The sequence below is a fragment of the Ammodytes marinus genome (assembly GCF_949987685.1).
Source record: "Ammodytes marinus genome assembly, chromosome: 11".
Classification (NCBI taxonomy): Eukaryota; Metazoa; Chordata; class Actinopteri; order Uranoscopiformes; family Ammodytidae; genus Ammodytes; species Ammodytes marinus.
Window position 1 is genome coordinate 20,666,739 of NC_137215.1, and position 17,254 is coordinate 20,683,992.

Genomic DNA, 17,254 nt, shown 5'->3' on the forward strand with positions numbered 1-17,254 from the left:
TTTAAATATTATTGAGGTGTGAAGCAAACAGCTGGGCAAGTGCAGCCTTTTTCCTGCAGTGTAAATGAATCTGCTGTATCATTATTAGCCCCGTGTGTGGCCAAAGGCTGCGGTGATTTAGAAGTGGCTCAAAACAATCCCAGGACTAGTTTCACTTGGCAGTAGACAGGATTGCTCAATAACCCGCTGATTCTGCAGCCGCAGTTAACCAACTCCTTGCAGAGCGCTCTCTCTCTGCCCCCCCCCCCCCCCCCCTCTTGCATGGGAAACATAAAGCACAGACTTTGTTTTCAAAGACGGACTATTTAGTCAAGCTGTTCAGAATTAATCCTCGCATTTGTTTTTCCGCACAGATATAGACGACTGCAAGGACCAGTGCCAGAATGGGGGAACTTGCAAGGTACGTGTTGGGTTTGGGGGAAAATAACTCATCTAGCTTTATCTTGGTAATCGCTGCTCTTGTTTGCCAGCTTGTTTGTTTGTTTAATTGTGCGTCTATTGTCAGAAGCCCAAGACATTTTACGGTGGTTGTATAAATGGCTGCTGTAAACTGTTCTCTCCCTCTCGAAAAAACCGACAGTCGGAATTATTGTGGAATTCCTCTCTGAAATCAAATCTGAGGGCAGTGGGTTCAGCGGGGTTTCTAAAGGGAGGGGACACACAAGTTTTTTTTTTTTTTACCAAACTTTAAGATTGAATTACCATAAACATTATTGTGTTGAGCCCGTGCCAGGAAAATGTGTTGAAATAATTGCGGAGCTGCGGTAATGTTCCTCGTCGCTGCCTTTTTTCCGTCCTCCCGGACGAAACCTCTTTCACTCTCTTTTCTCTGCTTCCGACAGTTATTGTTTTGGGTCGCGCCCTGTCGGAGAGGTCAAATTTAAATGTACAGTTTTTGAGGATAACCCTGGTTTTCTCTTTCACTCTTAGGACTTGGTCAACTCTTATCGCTGCGTGTGTCCTCCGGGCTTCGCCGGCGAGCATTGCGAGAGGGACATCGACGAGTGCGCAAGCTCGCCGTGCCTCAACGGCGGGCGCTGTCAGGACCAAGTCAACGGCTTCCAGTGCCTGTGTCTGGCTGGCTTCTCAGGAAATCTCTGCCAGGTGAGATTCTTATTAATCACACTTAGAGAACACGCATGCATTCTCCAAGCCTCAAGGTGTAGGTTTCATTTCAACACATCAAAGGGGATGCTCTGGGGGGTCCTACCCCCTCGAAAATGTTTGAGCGTCAATCACTTAATTTCCTGCATTTTGGTGGAGCGATTCAGGAAAATTCACTGCAATGGTGGGAGGTCGGCAAGGTTAAACTGGTCCGGTCCAGCTATTGATCTAGCTAGCATCCTTCCCTAAATCCCCCTTTCTCTGCTGCCAGAATTGCTGTATCGTTGTAAAGTTTTCCCTGCCCCACCCTCTTAAATGGCTGTTGTTCCACAGCACAGTCCTGCTTTTTTAAAAGGCAGCGCTTTGTTGAAGCTGCTCCTGGCTACAGCGGGATACATTCCTCTGCGCTGAAGCCCAGACTCAGAGGACGGCTCCTATGTCTGTCTCTTGCCTTGTGTTTTTCCCCCTTCTCCTCTCCTCTCCTCCGAGCGTCTGTGTGTGCGTGTGTGTGTGTTGTTTCCTGGCACAAGCCTGTAGGGAGGATGCTGTGGGTTTTTCTGCTCTGTTTAGTGTACCAGAAAACTATGTTAGCTATCAAGTTCACCGCGCTCTATTCAATACCTTTTTCTCTGCCCTATAGCTGGATATCGATTACTGCTCTCCCAACCTGTGTCAGAACGGGGCGTCCTGCTTCAACCGGGCCACAGACTACTACTGCGCCTGCCCCGAGGACTACGAGGGCAAGAACTGCTCTCACCTCAAAGACCACTGTCGCACCACCACGTGTAAAGGTATTTTTCCGAAAACTGCATGCATAGCCTTTTTTGGTCTACTTTTTTTTCTGTCTTTCTTTTTTCCAGAGCATTTCTGTAAGGTGATCTGCATAGCGTGTTGTAGAAGAAGAAAAAAAAATGCTGAATAAGGCCAGGTCTTCATCATGTGCCTGATCACTTTGCCCACGTTTTCCCCCATGAGGGCAATACCTGTATTTTAGTTTCATGTACTAAAGTTTCTTGGCCAAGGTGAGAGCAGTTTTTAGCTATTTGATGAATACCCCCCCCCCCCCCCCCCCCCTTCATCTTCTCAGCAAAACCCTTTCCAGTGATTCTCCCCTCCTCTGAGTTCCTTGAAAAATCTGGCAAAAGGCTGATAGCACTGTGTGTGTTCTTGGGTAATGACTTGGTGGGCTACCTCTTCTTTTCCCCCTCAATGAATGCGTGTGTGTGTGTCTGTGCGCGTGTAATTGAGTGAGTGGACCAACCACGGAGTCAGATACCAGACGGTGAGATTCTCCACCGCTCTTGGCAAGAACTAAGTGATTACAGGGGAGCAAAATCTCCCCGCTCTCCTAACCTGATCAGACAGGGGGAAAGAGAAGGGATTTGAGTGCAGAGTGAAAAAGATCACTCTGAATTGCTTATGAAAGCATAACAGCTTATCGTTGTTTCTTCTATTGCTAAATTCTTTGTATGATACGGGGTGTTTTTTCTCATGGAGGGAAAAACTCGTCAACATCGTAAACCTACACTCATCTAATCATGTTTTAATGATTTGACATTTATTGGGGTAAAGGTGTGTTTCGTTCAGGCTTTGCGAGCTGTTCTCCTGTCTAACTATTCTCTCATCTCCTCAGTGATTGACAGCTGCACGGTCGCCGTGGCGTCCAACAGCACGCCGGGAGGAGAGCGTTACATTTCCTCCAACGTGTGCGGACCTCACGGACGCTGCCGCAGTCAGGCCGGAGGACAGTTCAGCTGCGAGTGCCAGGAGGGCTTCAGGGGCACCTACTGCCACGAGAGTAAGAGCAGATTCCACACACACACACACACACACACACACACACACACACACACACACACACACACACACACACACACACACACACAACTCAAAATACCAAGCACAGATGATCGTGATTTAGCAAAAGTGCAGTCTGTGAAAGAAAGTGCAAAGTCTCACTTTCTTTCACTTTTCTTTGAAACGTCAGACATTAACGACTGCGAGAGTAACCCGTGCCGCAACGGAGGCACCTGCATCGACAAGGTCAGCGTGTACCAGTGCATCTGCGGTGACGGCTGGGAGGGCGAACACTGCGAAACTAGTGAGTAGGAGGATTCTTATCCCGTGACGTTTTAGAACTATCCATTAAACCCTTGTGGGATTGTTAACATTTCATGTTTGAACTTAAAGACTCTTCCATGATGTGTTTGATGTGCAACCTGTTAATCATTCTCCCGTGTCTCACCTTCACCAGACATCGATGACTGCAGCACCAGCCCGTGTCATAATGGTGGGACGTGTCGAGACCTGGTGACTGACTTCTTCTGCGAGTGCAAGAATGGCTGGAAGGGAAAGACGTGCCACTCCCGTAAGAGACCCATCTTTTCTTTTTCTTTCTTTTTTTCCACGCCCGCCGTGTAGTCTGCCTGTGCAGGCTTATGGCTCTATATAATTATCCCAGGTCTTGTGTACTGTATGTGTGTGTTTTACTCTGCGTCATTTGTTGAACGCACAGCTTAAACAACCCCTGTGTTTCTTTTTCAAATGCTCACTCCAGGTGAAAGTCAGTGTGACGAAGCCACATGCAACAACGGCGGCACCTGCCACGACGAGGGCGACACGTTCCAGTGCAAGTGTTCCCCAGGGTGGGAGGGCACCACATGTAACATAGGTGAGTCATAACACTCACGGCGCTTTGGTTATAATGTTACACACACACACACACACACACACACACACACACACACACACACACACACACACACACACACACACACACACACACACACACACTTTCTCACACAGAAGATGGCTTTGTGAGAGAGAGCTCCGTCTTGTCTCCTATATTAATCAGATCTGTCACATGCGCTGGGGTCGGCAAGCAGCTTTTATCCCTCCACTCTGTCAACGCTCGCTCCATTCCCAGCTCTCTCTCTCTCTCTCCCTCTGCCGCGAGCGCTGACAGACATCCGCTTAAAATCCCCGATTGCACTGACAATACACTTCATAGACCTGGAATGCAGATTCCCCCCTCAGAGAAAAACGGAAACCCCATCAAAAAAAAAAAAAAAAGAGGAATAAAAGCCAACCCTACAGCTGGCTCCCGTGACTGTTTTTAAGGTTTATGAGCTGTGATCTTACTGATAATTTTTTTTAAGGGAAGAAAAAAAAACTCACTGACAAAACTACACTTTTCTTCCTCTCTCTCTTTCAGCCAAGAACTCCAGTTGTCTTCCAAACCCGTGCGAGTACGGTGGTACCTGCGTGGTGACCGGGGATTCGTTCACCTGCGTCTGCAAGGAGGGCTGGGAGGGCCCCACGTGCACCCAGAGTAAGTGCTATTTAAAACTATGGGGGAATGGTTTGACGGGACAGTTGCTGCTATTAAATGATGATAAATGTCCTGCTACCTAGTGCAGAGGTGAAGTCCTGCATCTGATTAGCTTAATCGCCCCCCCACTCCCTCTCATTCCCTCTTGATCTCTACATTTTTTTTTTTCTATTATCTCTTTCCTTTCTCTCTGGCTGCTGCTGGCCATGAGAGGAGGAGGAGGGAGCGAGGGGTTCAGGAAAGTGGAGACAGATGTTTAGCCCCCCCCCCTCCCACCCATCCTCCTAGTCCAACATACATACACACACACACACACACACACACACACACACACACACACAAACGCACACACCCTCTCGTCGCTGCATTCCTGTCCAAACAGTGACATGTCGGCTTGTTCTACAGCCCTCCATTTCCCTGGCTTCCCTGTACGCATGTACTCCAAAACATAAATTCCCCTGACTTTTTTTTTGTAAGGGAGGGAGAAAGCAGCCTTGATGGGAATCAGGGTGTGGAGGTGTTGTAGATGTTGGTTATTATGTGGGGGGGGAGGCTAGAGCTCACTTGTTGAGGGTGAGAGTCGACTCCATTTGTTTGCTCTGTGTTGCTAAGAACGCTTAGACATAGGCGGCGTGGAGTCCAGGCTCGACCGGCCCAACACGCCTCCGCACATGCAAGCTCAGACGTGCTCTTTGCTGTCATGTGCGCTAAGCAGTCATACATGTGGGAGAGAGTGAAGAAAACAACAACACTCAATAATTTCTGTCTCTCTCTCCCTCCCTCTTTTTTTTCTCTCTTTCAGATACCAACGACTGCAGTCCCCACCCATGGTAAGTGGAAGCCAAACATTTCCTGCAGATTTAGACAGATGTAAACAGGCTTGCTCCTCCTGTGTCAGAGTTTCTCACCTGCAGGCTTTCTCTCTCTCTCTCTCTCTCTCTCCCCCTCATGCTCTCTCTCATACTCTTTCTCTCTCTGCTGAGAACCAGGCATACACCCATCCCTGTCATTCCTGGGATGCAATCAGCTAACCCTCTTTTGTTAACTCCCAGGCACAATGCTTATTTACCCACACAGGACTGGAGCTCACTCCCATAGCCATGCATGGCACACATGTGCAGTATAAAAGAACCAGTCTGATTGCCTTTGAAAAAGTTGCTATTGTTTGTTTAAGGGTGAGAAGATAGCAGCCTGATGTGATTCGATATAAAATAAGCATGGATAAATGTCTCTTTGTAAAACAAGCTTGGCGCTATCCTGAAGTACAAATGGTCTTACTGCTCCTCTTCTCTTCCCCCTGCAGCTACAACAGCGGAACTTGTGTGGATGGTGATAACTGGTACAGGTGCGAGTGCGCCCCGGGCTTCGCTGGTCCAGACTGTCGGATCAGTGAGTATTAGAAACTACCTTCTGACACCTCCCTTTGATCCCTGTATGAGCAGCATGTTAGAGCAGGCGGCGGGACCATCACACTCGCTCCAAATGGAAGGTCTAGCCGGCCAATTATCTGTGCGTTGGGCTGCCGGCCAGGGCCCAGCCATTTCGGTGTCACTCTGCCCGGGTCCTGCTGCTGTCCCCAGGGGAAAACCGGCTTAGCCAGCCAACAGCTAATCAGCCATGCTCTCTGACACTGATTACACAGATTGTTTTCCCTCTTAAAGGCTTTCAGATGGCCACATTCTTTCCCATTGCGAACCCTTTGTTCTGCTAAGTCCAGCCTTTAGCTCCTGCATACCTGCTAATGATGCTGCCTTTAAAAAAAAATAATGTCAAGGGCTGGTTTAAAGCATGTTTGCTTGTTTTCTTTATGAACTTGTGTGTGTGTTTGTGTATGCACTGTTCAAATCACACATGACCCCCAGTGAATTAGATTTGTGTGCCGACAGCTTAACCTAATATTTGTGCGCTGTCTGGCTGCAGTCTTTACTCCAAAATGGGGCCATTTCTTACCACGTCTCGCTCTTCTCCTCCTTGACAGATATTAACGAGTGCCAGTCCTCTCCATGTGCCTTTGGCTCCACATGTGTGGATGAGATCAACGGATATCGCTGCCTGTGTCCAACAGACAGGGCTGGACCGCACTGTCACGAAGGTACAAGTCTTTACAAGATGATAAAGTCCAGAAATCCACATAACAAAAGAACCTTTTTTTTTCTAAAATTGTGCTTGTATTTGTCAACAGTGACAAGGAGGCCGTGCTCTATTAATGGCCACGTCACCCCCGATGGAGCCAAATGGGACGAGGACTGCAACACCTGCCACTGTTCCAATGGGAAAGTTGTGTGCTCAAAGGTATGTGAAAGCCAAACTGCCCGTGCACTACATGTAAAAGTGAAGTATTTATGGAGGCTCTGCACAGCTGTGGAGCACATGATGTCATTCTTTTACTAACGGGAGAAGGGCCGGGGAGAGTAGCCGGGGAGAGTAGCCGTGCAATAAATAGTGATCGAGTCAACGGTTGCGTAGGTACTCACGTCTGCAGACTTCACTATCCTCTGAGAGTCCAGGTGAAGCTATGTCAAGACACAACACTCCCTGTCAGAGGGTGGAGTTGGTTTGGGAGTGTCACATTCTATACAGAGATGATGCAGTTTGTATTGGAAAGAAACACAATGGCACAAGTAAAAAAAAATAAAAAATAGGTGTCAGGTGCCAACTAAGAATCTCCCAAAGTCCCACTGGGCCAAGCTATCATTACAATGCTCTCTTTAACCACCCAATGAACAATAATGCCTCACTGATACTACTCCCCCTCAGGAAGAGAAATGCATCATGGGATGAAAATGATCTTGTGCTGTAAGGTACAAGCTCCCATGCTAACCACAGTCTGATCCGGGAACACAATTATACGTGGGCTTAACTGTACTTTTTGCTCACAGTAGCCTGGGTGTCTTCACGCAGATAACAAGATGCATATCTGTTGACATGACTCTTTACAAAGCCACTATTCTTCATCATGACTGGGGATAAACTGCTGTTATTGATTCATTGGTTTTTCCTGGAATGTTTACAGTCCTGTTTAGCTGGGAAGTAATCAGTGATGTTCAGCGCCACAGACACATCTCGGTCTGAATAAAAAGTCTAAACAAAATCCTGCATCAAACGTCTGAACAAATAATTTTTTCGCTTGTGTTTTGATCATGCAGATTGTGTCTGATTGAAATCCAAAGAAGTTGCCAATTTGATACCTAACTTTGTGTAGAGTCCGCAGCTACATTAGTGGGTATGTGAGAATGTAATTGGGCACAGCACTGCTTTGAGCTAAACACGTTATTGGCTAACATGCTCACAGAGATAATGTTAACATGCTGATGTTTAGCAGCTTTTCCTGTGTTTATGCGTGTGAGCATGCTAACTATTGCTGATTAGCACTAAACAAAAAGGGGCTGAGGGGAATGCCCCCATGAATTAGTTTTGCAGGTTATTTAGAGATGAAGTGAAACTTGGAAAAATAAAAGGTAACGCAGTATGCTCATTTTCAGGGTTCCAAATTTTTATTTGGGTTTCTACTAGAAACTGTGTTTGTGGTGTAGTGTCAAATTATATAATTGTATTTCTCAGTGCCATTGCTGAATCTCCACATTTCTATGTTGCATAATAGCTGACCTTTTTTAATTAAAAACAAAATCCAGGTATCACCATAGTTATTACAACTCATCCCAAAGGGATGAAAGCCTGTACAAGTCAGCCCCTTGTCCTGTTCATATTTGTTTATTTTAAAAGTCTGACATTTCAACACTGTTTTCCCCTGTCCAGATGTGGTGTGGCCCTGCTTCATGCCTACTGGGTGCCAAAGGTCGCGGCGGCTGTCCCTCGGGCCAGAGCTGCATCCCCATCAGGGAAGGCCACTGCTTTGTCAAGTCCTGCCTCGGCAAGGGAGAGTGCTGGCACTCCAACCCTCCCCCGACCCCCACCAAATGCCACCCGGGCTCCAGTTACCAGGACAACAGCTGCGCCAACATCACCTTCACCTTCAACAAGGAGACCCTGCAAGTGAGTTACCTAGGCACCAGGCCGGGGGAGAGATCGAATTAAAAGGGTTTGGGGTTTGGGCGGGGGGAGTCATTTTTCATTCCTCTCCTTCCAACCGCCACTCTCTCTCTCTCTCTCTCTCTCTCTCTCTCTCTCTCAAATGAAAGGGAGCAGCAAACTGTGAAAGATCAGGTTTTCAGAAGTGCTCAAGCCATCCCTCCCGGGCACAAAAAAAGGCCTTTCTAGTCTTAAGACTCCTGAACAATTCAGTCGCGTATTTAAATGTGGTCCAGGGAGAAAGAATGTGGCCTGTTTCTCTCCTTGTTTTTTTTTATTTTTATGTTGACTGCATCCAAGTTTTTGTGTTCCTGAGAATCAGGCATCCACGACTGTGCGACTCATGCCAGTCCCCCTCATAACCCGACCGCACTGCCAGATTAATTTCAGGATCATATGGATTTGAGCTAAACAGGACCACTGGCGACTCTGTCACCACATAGGATCATCACTCGCCAGTTCCCTAACAAGCATGACAGCAGATAGTGACAAGCATATGAGCCTGTGGTCTGTAATCTAAATGAGGTGGATCCCAACCAAATAGCTCGTTCAACCCTGCTGCCAAAAATACAGGCCCAAGCCCTTTTTTTTTTTTTTTTCTTGAATTGCACTCTATTTTTCCATCAGCGTTTAACATTTTTCCTTCATTTCTTGTTTGTGTCCAGAGCCTGACCGTGGAGGATGTGTGTAAGCAGCTGAGGCGCTTGTACGTGGTGAAGAATTTCTCCTTGGAGCATTCTGTGTCCATAACCTGTGACCCCTCATACTCAGCCAGCAACGAGATCCACGTCTGCATCGTAAGTACCTCCCCACCCACTCCCACAGCGTGCCATATGTTTGTGTGCCTCTCTCTTAATGCACACACTCAAAAAAAAAAGACTCCTCTATGATTTATAGCCTGCAGCACGCATTCTTAGCAGCCTTAAGACATGCTCTAATGGGATAGGCAGATGGATTTAGGTTTGGTTGTTTAGTGTTGTCAGTTGACGGCAGGTAAGCACGATCAATTTGCAGACAAGATATGACTTCAAACCTAAACCAACAGCTTTTCATACCTCACTTTGTTCCCCCTAGTCCACTGACGACCATCGCCTGGACCGGAGCCCCATCAAAGAGATCACAGACAGGATTATAGACCTCGTTAGCAAACGCAACGGGAACAACACCCTCATCAACGCCATCGCAGAGGTGCGGGTGCCAAGCCCCAGCAAAACTGGTATGGACCACCCTTCCGAACAAACTCTGGGTCCTTTGCATGTGAAGTTTTTCTACAGACTTGCACACACTTGCATGTGTAGAAATGGGTGGGACATTTCTTTTCTTTTTCTTTTCTCTTTTTTTTGTGTGGCTTTTTCGAAAAAGAGACAACCAAGCCCTTAATGCAGCTGCAGTGCTGCTGTGTAGCAGAAAAGAAAAACGTGCATGTGTGAAAAATAATTCTTTCACTCTCTGACAATACTCTGGTCGCTCATCTCATGGCAGTTGTAATGGAGCTTAGAAAGAATCTCAGCCAGTATTTCGATAGACAGAGTAGAGCTGCTTTGGCTGCGTGATTTTTGAATTGGCTTGCACTGTGACTGGCTGGACTGTGTCTAGTAAGAGACTCCCGCATGTGTCCGCCATTCATCAAAAGCAGTGACAGCAGACTGCCGCCACGGCCAAATAGAAGCAGCCTCCGCCCCTGTTCATTGCTCTGGGGTCGACGTTCCATTGGCAAAAGCATACTAATGATTTAGCAAGCTTTATGTAGTAATATATTAAAATCTTTTTAATGTATTCTTTGACTAGGACCTAATAATTTTTTATATCAGTGGTTCTTGAGAAGCGGGACAAAAGGCCGTCTTCCAATATTAACTGCTGTTATGATTAAAAGTAAACATATTTAAAATTGTAGATGTTATTTGGGATTAAGAATAGAATGTCTGGAGCACAATTATCCCCTTAAATTTGATTTTTTCATTATTATGTCAAATATATGACACTTGTTATCTTCTCACGACGTCCAAAACAGTGTGTCCACAGAAACGGGATCAATCTTTCATATGCAATAAAACCTATTAAAAATTTACTTTAATGATTTGAAAATAGCTTTTCTCATCAAAAGCAACATTAAATAATCTCTCGTATCAATTAAAACTGTTTTTCTACAATACATTCATGTTTTATAAGGTTTCTAAGTGGTGGGACACTTTGTCACCACCGTCAGACAATCCATTAAAATGTAAGAAAATCAGCCAAAATAAGGGTCAGCTGTCACCATGAAGGACCTCTTGTCACGTTCTACCTCTAGAGTCAGACAGGCTCTGATAAGTGTTGTAGTTTTAGAATATTTTACATTCCAAATCTTGAAAGTCCTGCGTCACAACCATGACACGTCTTACACCGACTTACAATTTCTGAAAAAGTTATTTGAAATGTTTCGATAATTTTATTTTCCTGAAGTAGTTCATACTAGCACCTATCTTCAACAGAAAAACCAAATGGCTACTAGAAAAACTCCATTTGTTCTGTTTAAGAAACGTTAAATATGTCGACACCGTCAGTTGTCAAAAAAAATTATATTCATATACATTTTGAAAATACTTTTTTGTGGCCTCTGTCAGTCTTGGTGACTATTTGTTATCACTATACATCTCATGGGTCTAGCATAAATTGAGGGAAAATGTATTTGTGTTTTTGGTGTCTGACGGTGTTGACACAAAATAAGGAATGGCAAGCTAAAAGGTAAAAAGCCCATTTTGATAAAAAGGACAAAAAAAATTCAACATTGCACCCTGTTTTGTCCCACTTCTCAAGAATCACTGATATACATTAGTGGCATCTCTTTGACCTGTGATCGTCTCCCTTCTCTCTTCAGACTACCTAGTGCCCCTCCTCAGCTCGGTCTTCATAGTCATCTGGGTGCTGGTGCTGTTCTCCATCTTGCTGTGGTGCATGCGCCGGAGGCGGAAACAGAGCAACCACAACGGGACGCCGGCCGCCGGCTCGGAGGACAACACCACCAACAACGTGCGCGAGCAGCTCAACCAGATCAAGAACCCCATAGAGAAGCATGTGGGCCTCACGGTGGCCATCAAAGACTACGAAAACAAGAATTCCATCATTGCCAAAATAAGGACAAATCATCCCGAGGGGGATGAAGACGACAAGGAGAGGCACTTACAGAAGGGCCGCTTTGCCAAACAGCCAGCATACACACTGGTGGAGAGGGACGAGAAGACGCCCATCTCCAATCCCAACTCTACATCCAAAAATCCCAATTGGACTAATAAACAGGACAACAGAGACTTGGAGACAGCAAACAGCATAAACAGGATGGACTACATTGTATAGCAGACAGCTGTGTTGCTGTGCAACCAAGCCTTTACGCCTTCACACCCCGGTGGTGGGTGAAACAGGGGGAGCTTTGGCATGTTTAGTTGTTAAAACTCGTGTCAGTCGTGACCTCACAGTATTTTCAGATATTCCCCGTGTTAATTTAAGTTTTGACAAGCTGGCTTACACTGGCAGTGACAGTTGCTTTGGTTGGCTGGAAACACAAGGCAATGGTATACATTTCACTGTAGCACTAGGTGCAAAAGTGTCCTCCTCTGCATTTCATTTCACGTTTTAAAGTTTTTTTTTTAAATTAGTGGACACATGAAAAGGGCTCTTTGTGTAATTGTTGTACAATGACTAAAACTACCCGACGTGTTCAACACACAAGAGCTAATTATTTTTAGTTATGTGTTTGAATTTCTTTCTAGTTCCGTTTTGGAGAAAGTGCCTTTTCAGCTTTAGACTTCAGCAACTGTCAAATGAGAAAAAAAAAGATCAACTTTATTATTTATTTTTATTTTTTTTGGGGGGAGGGATGGGTGGGGGGCAGGGGGGTTCAATGTCAGCAGTTGCTGCCAATATGAAGAATTTATGTGTCGATTTAGAACATGTAGATATGTACATTTTTTTTTATTAATCATTGTGTATATTTGATTTATTAACTTAATAATCAAGAGCCTTAAGATATCATTCCTTTTTATTTATGTTCTGTCTAGTTTGAGGGTTTTGATAGCTGTGGAAGCCTACCATTTCTTTCAATGACTTAATTTTTTTTTCAACGCATTCTATTTCAACGCCAACATTCAAAGAAGACAAAGGATGGGCACTTTTTGCCTGAAAGAAATCACTTTTTATTTTAATTTTTTCCACACATTTGACATTTCATTATTTGTTGCCAGGACCTTGATTTGAAGGCAAGTCGGGTTAGGACAACAAAGATCCCGGCTGCTGCGAGGGATGGACATGGTGGCAGACATATTGCTTGCCGCTAATGGATTAATACTTAAGGGAACAAAACTCCTTCAGCAGCTTCGGTTTAACCCATTGACATATTTCAAAGGCTGTCAAAAATCCACCAACTTGCACAGGCAAGTCGCGTCAACATGACACGCCAAATTTCCCATCTGCTATAGTCAGACCGTGAATACTTGAACAGTAGGGGGGCAATGGGAACACTGTAGAATCCGACAAAATACACTGCCTTGCTCGGCAAGAGTCTGCTTTTTGTTTCTGTGCACATTTGTTTCTTTTTAAAAATGAGGCTCTTAAAGACAAACATGTTTTATCTCATTCGTTAACCCTTTGAGATCATGGCAACATTTTGTTCTATTTTTGACTTTGTGTTATGAACTTGAGAATTATGTGTTGATCTGGCAATATATTTTTGAAAGTCATATTTATTAAATATTTTGTATGAAAAGAGAATTAAAGTCGTCTTTGTTCTGGAGAGCGAGTGAAGAGTCTGGTCTGTGATGCATCAAGCCAAACATGTCGGAGCATATGAAAGGTTTCTCATGCAGCTGGCGTGGGAACTGCTGCTGGAGAGACATCATAGACTTGAAGCAAGGTCCCTGTCCAAATATGTTTACAGCTAATTACGTTGTAGCAAGCCATCCTCATATTAAGCCAATTCCCGGAGACAAAAATACCCTTGCGCCTCATGATCCCCAGACAATGCTGCCCTTGTTTGTTGGGTTTAAGTAGCAGGGCTTTACTCAAACCTTAACAAACGAGTCGGCCTGAGAAGCCTTCGCTGTAGAGCTGAACTTATTCTATAAAGACATACTCCTTTGCAGAATCACTTTAAAAGGATTAAAGCCAAAGCACGAGATTATCAACACCTTAAACATATTAGGACTTAACGCAGTAGGGTCACATTCAGTAATCCACCATGTTGTCTCTGTCTTGATAAAAACAGAATAGGCCTCTGCTAGTGACTCATCTCAGGTTACAACGGCTGAGACTGACGGATAATGGGAATGCTAAGCACTGGTTATTAGTAACATCTCTTCATATGTCATGAGCATCAGCCAATCATCCCACACACTGTGTGTGGGGTAAACTATGTGCAAAGACCTGCATGTAATTTCATGTGGGCAGCTTGCCCAAAAATTATCATTTTGCATACTTTCACAGAAGAATCACAGAGATCTTTTTTATTCCTGGGAAACTCATTTATTTATATCAATGTCTTTCCAGTCAAATAAAAAATAACAAGCATTCAATGTACTGAGGCATTATATCAAGTGGAACATCCTGGGCTTTACATGGGGGGTATGAGTTGCCCCCTAGTCGCTCCATGCTCTCTTAGGGCCAGGGCCAATTGAGTGATTTGAAAATCCATGTCAGTGTGGGGGCGACGACAGCAGCTTCAATTTAACCTGTAAAGCTGCAGACGTCCTGCTACTCGCAGATATAACCACTAATACTCCAAAACCGCTCGTAAACCCGCAAATATTTGGTCCAAGTTCAACGTAAAAGCTGCATAAGACCCTCACATTTAAAGATACATATCTGGTACTTAGCAACTAAGTATTGAGCGAATTGTATATGAATGAAATCGGACTACAAGAGTACATTTTTGAGAATGGGGGTGATGAAATAAAGCTGGAAACAGCAATCAATCACACCAGAGCTTTCGGCTGGGGGAAACTGGACAGTTTTCAGACACGTAGGAGCCAGTGTTTTCAGACTGAGAGCCATGACGTACTGCGCGGCTCCTGCCTGTCTGAAATCCCCAATCTTTAACACAAAACCAAATCTAAACTCCAATTAAAGGTTTTTGACTTTCATTTGCGAGCCTCTCTTGACCACCACTACTTATGGGTGGAGGCAAAGTCTGTTTCAAGTATTCGACAAAAGCTCATGTATCAATTGCCATAATATGTTCAACATTTGATCTCTGTGTGTGTTTGTGTGTGTCTGCGTGTGTGTACAGCACATGTGAAACCAATAGATATTGTGGTCCAATGTGACACATGAACAAATGTATGTCATCTGAGGAGACTGCATGGGGTAAACATGTAGCCTGACACAATATCATCTTTATCTCCGTGGCGTCAGGCATCTTTACTGTAGCTTGTCTCTCCTCTCCTCCCCCCTCAGGACTTCAGCCGTTGTAATCTAGAGGTTCTGGGCACGTTTTCGCTCCCCTCCTCTCCCAGTGTGGATCTGGAACTAATAGAGGAGCCTGAGGATGCAGGCTTGACAGATAGGCCCCTCAGACTTGCGGCCAGCCTGTTTTGGTTTGTCTGCGCCGTGTTATTGCTTGTGAGGGGGAGCCTCTGGGCCCGTTTCCCTAGAGTAAGCAGCTCTACTTCCAGTGTGGTTTTCTTGCACTCGGAGACTGGGAAAGCCTTGGACTCTGCCGCCTTGGCTTCGACCGGAGGAAGGGGCGGTGGCAGCGGAGGAAGAAGAAGATCATGCTTGGATGTTTGCGCGGAAAGAGATTGAGATTGCGCCGTGGCTGGAGCTCTTCCAGGGCACGTTCTCTTGGCCCTCTGTGGGTGAGGGTCTTCCCCTGGGTTGTCGTTGCTCGCCTTGCGCCTCTTGCCTGTTGTCTTTCGACTGGTTATGTGTTGGCAAAAAACTACCGAACTGATTTTGTCTGGAGGATTAGTCTCAGTCTGCTGCTGCTGCTCCTGGGTCAGTCCCTGCATTTCAGTAGTGCCAATCTGAGTCACAGCATCGTTTAAGGTATTTGGGTCAGGCACCTTGTGGACGGCCTCTGGTAGGGCCTCCTGGCTAGAGCTGGACACAGTCTCTTTTGAGGTTGATTGTGACCGTGCAACTCTATGTTTCCCTCTTGGGTGTTTTTGGGGACAGACTTTCTGGTCACTCGACTGCTGCTGCTGCTGCTCCCCCGTACTGGAACCATGGTTCTCCCGCTGGACACTAGCTTGTTTGGCTCTGAAGGATAAAAGAGAGAGGATAGGAACAGATACTTGAGTGTTGTCTCTGACTGGTGGGGGTTGGAAAGTCCTGCATTAGATCATACTTACATCTTCTGAAGCACAGTCTTCTTTGTTGTTGCGGAGCTGTTTAAAGACTCTTGAGTTTCTCCCGCTCTGGAAAAATATTCCGATCTGCTTTGTTCCATCAGCGCAGTCTAGAGAGAGCAAACAGAATAGGTGTAAACAAAAAATATTATCGCTGGCCATCTCCTAAAAAAAAGGGTTTGGCTCCACAGCAGACTGCTGGAAATGAGAAAACATTCACTAGAGTATTAAAATAAAAGACTAAATGATCAAATATGATAAACACTTAAAGTGTATATTGTAATTATTATAATCTTTATTTATTCAGGGAGGGCCATTGAGAGCAAGATATGTTCCACTCAAGCCCTGATTACATTGCAGATAAAAACAAAATAAGAAACAATCCCAAAATTAGAGTACATATATATATGATCATATAAATAATATAATCATAAAACAAGACAAAATAAATGCTATCCTCTTCTGAATTCCAAATAGTAGTGCCACATCATTATTTGATCTATAACTACAAGAGGAATGTTTTCTTTGATGCCTTTGGAGACACTTAGTAACAGCCCAGCTGGCAGAAAGAATTAGTGCCTCACTTATTACTGTCAAAATCAACCACCTCAAAGGCTTCATAAAATAATCACTCGCTTGTCATAGTGTGACGAATGTTTCGTAGTCTCCACAGTGTGAGTCTTTTAATGATGCTTGCAGCCTGAGGCAGAATTACTAAATGGTGAAATCATGTTGACAAGTTTAAACAATGAGGAAGTATAATTAATAAGCTGATGGAGCAAGGGACAGGAACAATACAACATGTGAATGTGAATATGCAAAAATGGGGTACAAGGCATCTCAGGACAGAAGATGAGATAAAAACAAGTTTGTCGGAATAGCCAACTGTTTAGCAGACAAAATGCTGGCTGATATGGTTAACTACGGGTTGAAAGTGCAATACACCCACAAACTAAATAAGGGGACCCTCTGAGGCAGAACAGAGAGCGGCCAAAGATTGGATCTCACCAACATGTGCCCTCAACAGGCCACTAATGAAGGTTAATCACAGGTCTTTCCCTTGGCTGACCTCGAACAGACTCTGGGTTTATGAGAGAACAAGAGACGCTGCTGGTAAATTGAGCAGAACTTTAAGGTTGAGAGCCTGTCAATTTATCACATATTAATAGCATCAAAAGATTTGGAGGGGGGAATATTAGAATAACTCTGTTTTAGAGGTAGAGCCAGAATATGAAGCGTGCAGGTGAAGAGCTTTATTGTTTGAGTAAGACACTCTACTAACAAAATTAAAGCTATGCTAGATGCTCTGATTGACCGATTGACTGAGAGACCAACACCATTATCCACAGCCATGCCACTACTAGCATAGCTAAAAATACTATTGAATTTTACAGTGGGAAAATACACGCAGCTGCTAAATCTAGAAAAAATTTAGGTTGTGGCCACTATGTTTATTTAAAATCATCTCTTTTCA

At 44.8% G+C, this 17,254-nt stretch overlaps 2 protein-coding genes across 3 annotated transcripts in view; one reads left to right on the forward strand and one right to left on the reverse strand.

The window, feature by feature from the left end:
- LOC307257481 (protein jagged-1b-like) overlaps positions 1–13,229 on the forward strand; it is a 30,189-nt gene extending 16,960 nt beyond the window's left edge. For both annotated transcript variants that reach the window (XM_080036732.1, XM_080036731.1), the window contains exons 11-26: positions 354–400; positions 931–1,104; positions 1,745–1,895; positions 2,738–2,902; positions 3,092–3,205; positions 3,359–3,472; positions 3,662–3,775; positions 4,319–4,435; positions 5,238–5,265; positions 5,739–5,824; positions 6,414–6,527; positions 6,618–6,727; positions 8,192–8,428; positions 9,130–9,261; positions 9,539–9,680; positions 11,322–13,229. In XM_080036732.1, the coding sequence (XP_079892858.1) occupies positions 354–400; positions 931–1,104; positions 1,745–1,895; positions 2,738–2,902; positions 3,092–3,205; positions 3,359–3,472; positions 3,662–3,775; positions 4,319–4,435; positions 5,238–5,265; positions 5,739–5,824; positions 6,414–6,527; positions 6,618–6,727; positions 8,192–8,428; positions 9,130–9,261; positions 9,539–9,680; positions 11,322–11,797 (2,321 nt within the window). In that variant the 3' untranslated portion in view covers positions 11,798–13,229. The remainder of the gene's footprint in view (positions 1–353; positions 401–930; positions 1,105–1,744; positions 1,896–2,737; positions 2,903–3,091; positions 3,206–3,358; positions 3,473–3,661; positions 3,776–4,318; positions 4,436–5,237; positions 5,266–5,738; positions 5,825–6,413; positions 6,528–6,617; positions 6,728–8,191; positions 8,429–9,129; positions 9,262–9,538; positions 9,681–11,321) is intronic.
- A 1,654-nt stretch (positions 13,230–14,883) lies between these two features.
- The window catches only part of slx4ip (SLX4 interacting protein), a gene marked incomplete at both ends in the record, with an annotated part of 30,860 nt that continues 28,489 nt past the window's right edge, over positions 14,884–17,254 (reverse strand). The window contains 2 exons of the mRNA XM_080037248.1: positions 14,884–15,691; positions 15,784–15,890. Coding sequence (XP_079893374.1) covers positions 14,884–15,691; positions 15,784–15,890 — 915 coding nt within the window. The remainder of the gene's footprint in view (positions 15,692–15,783; positions 15,891–17,254) is intronic.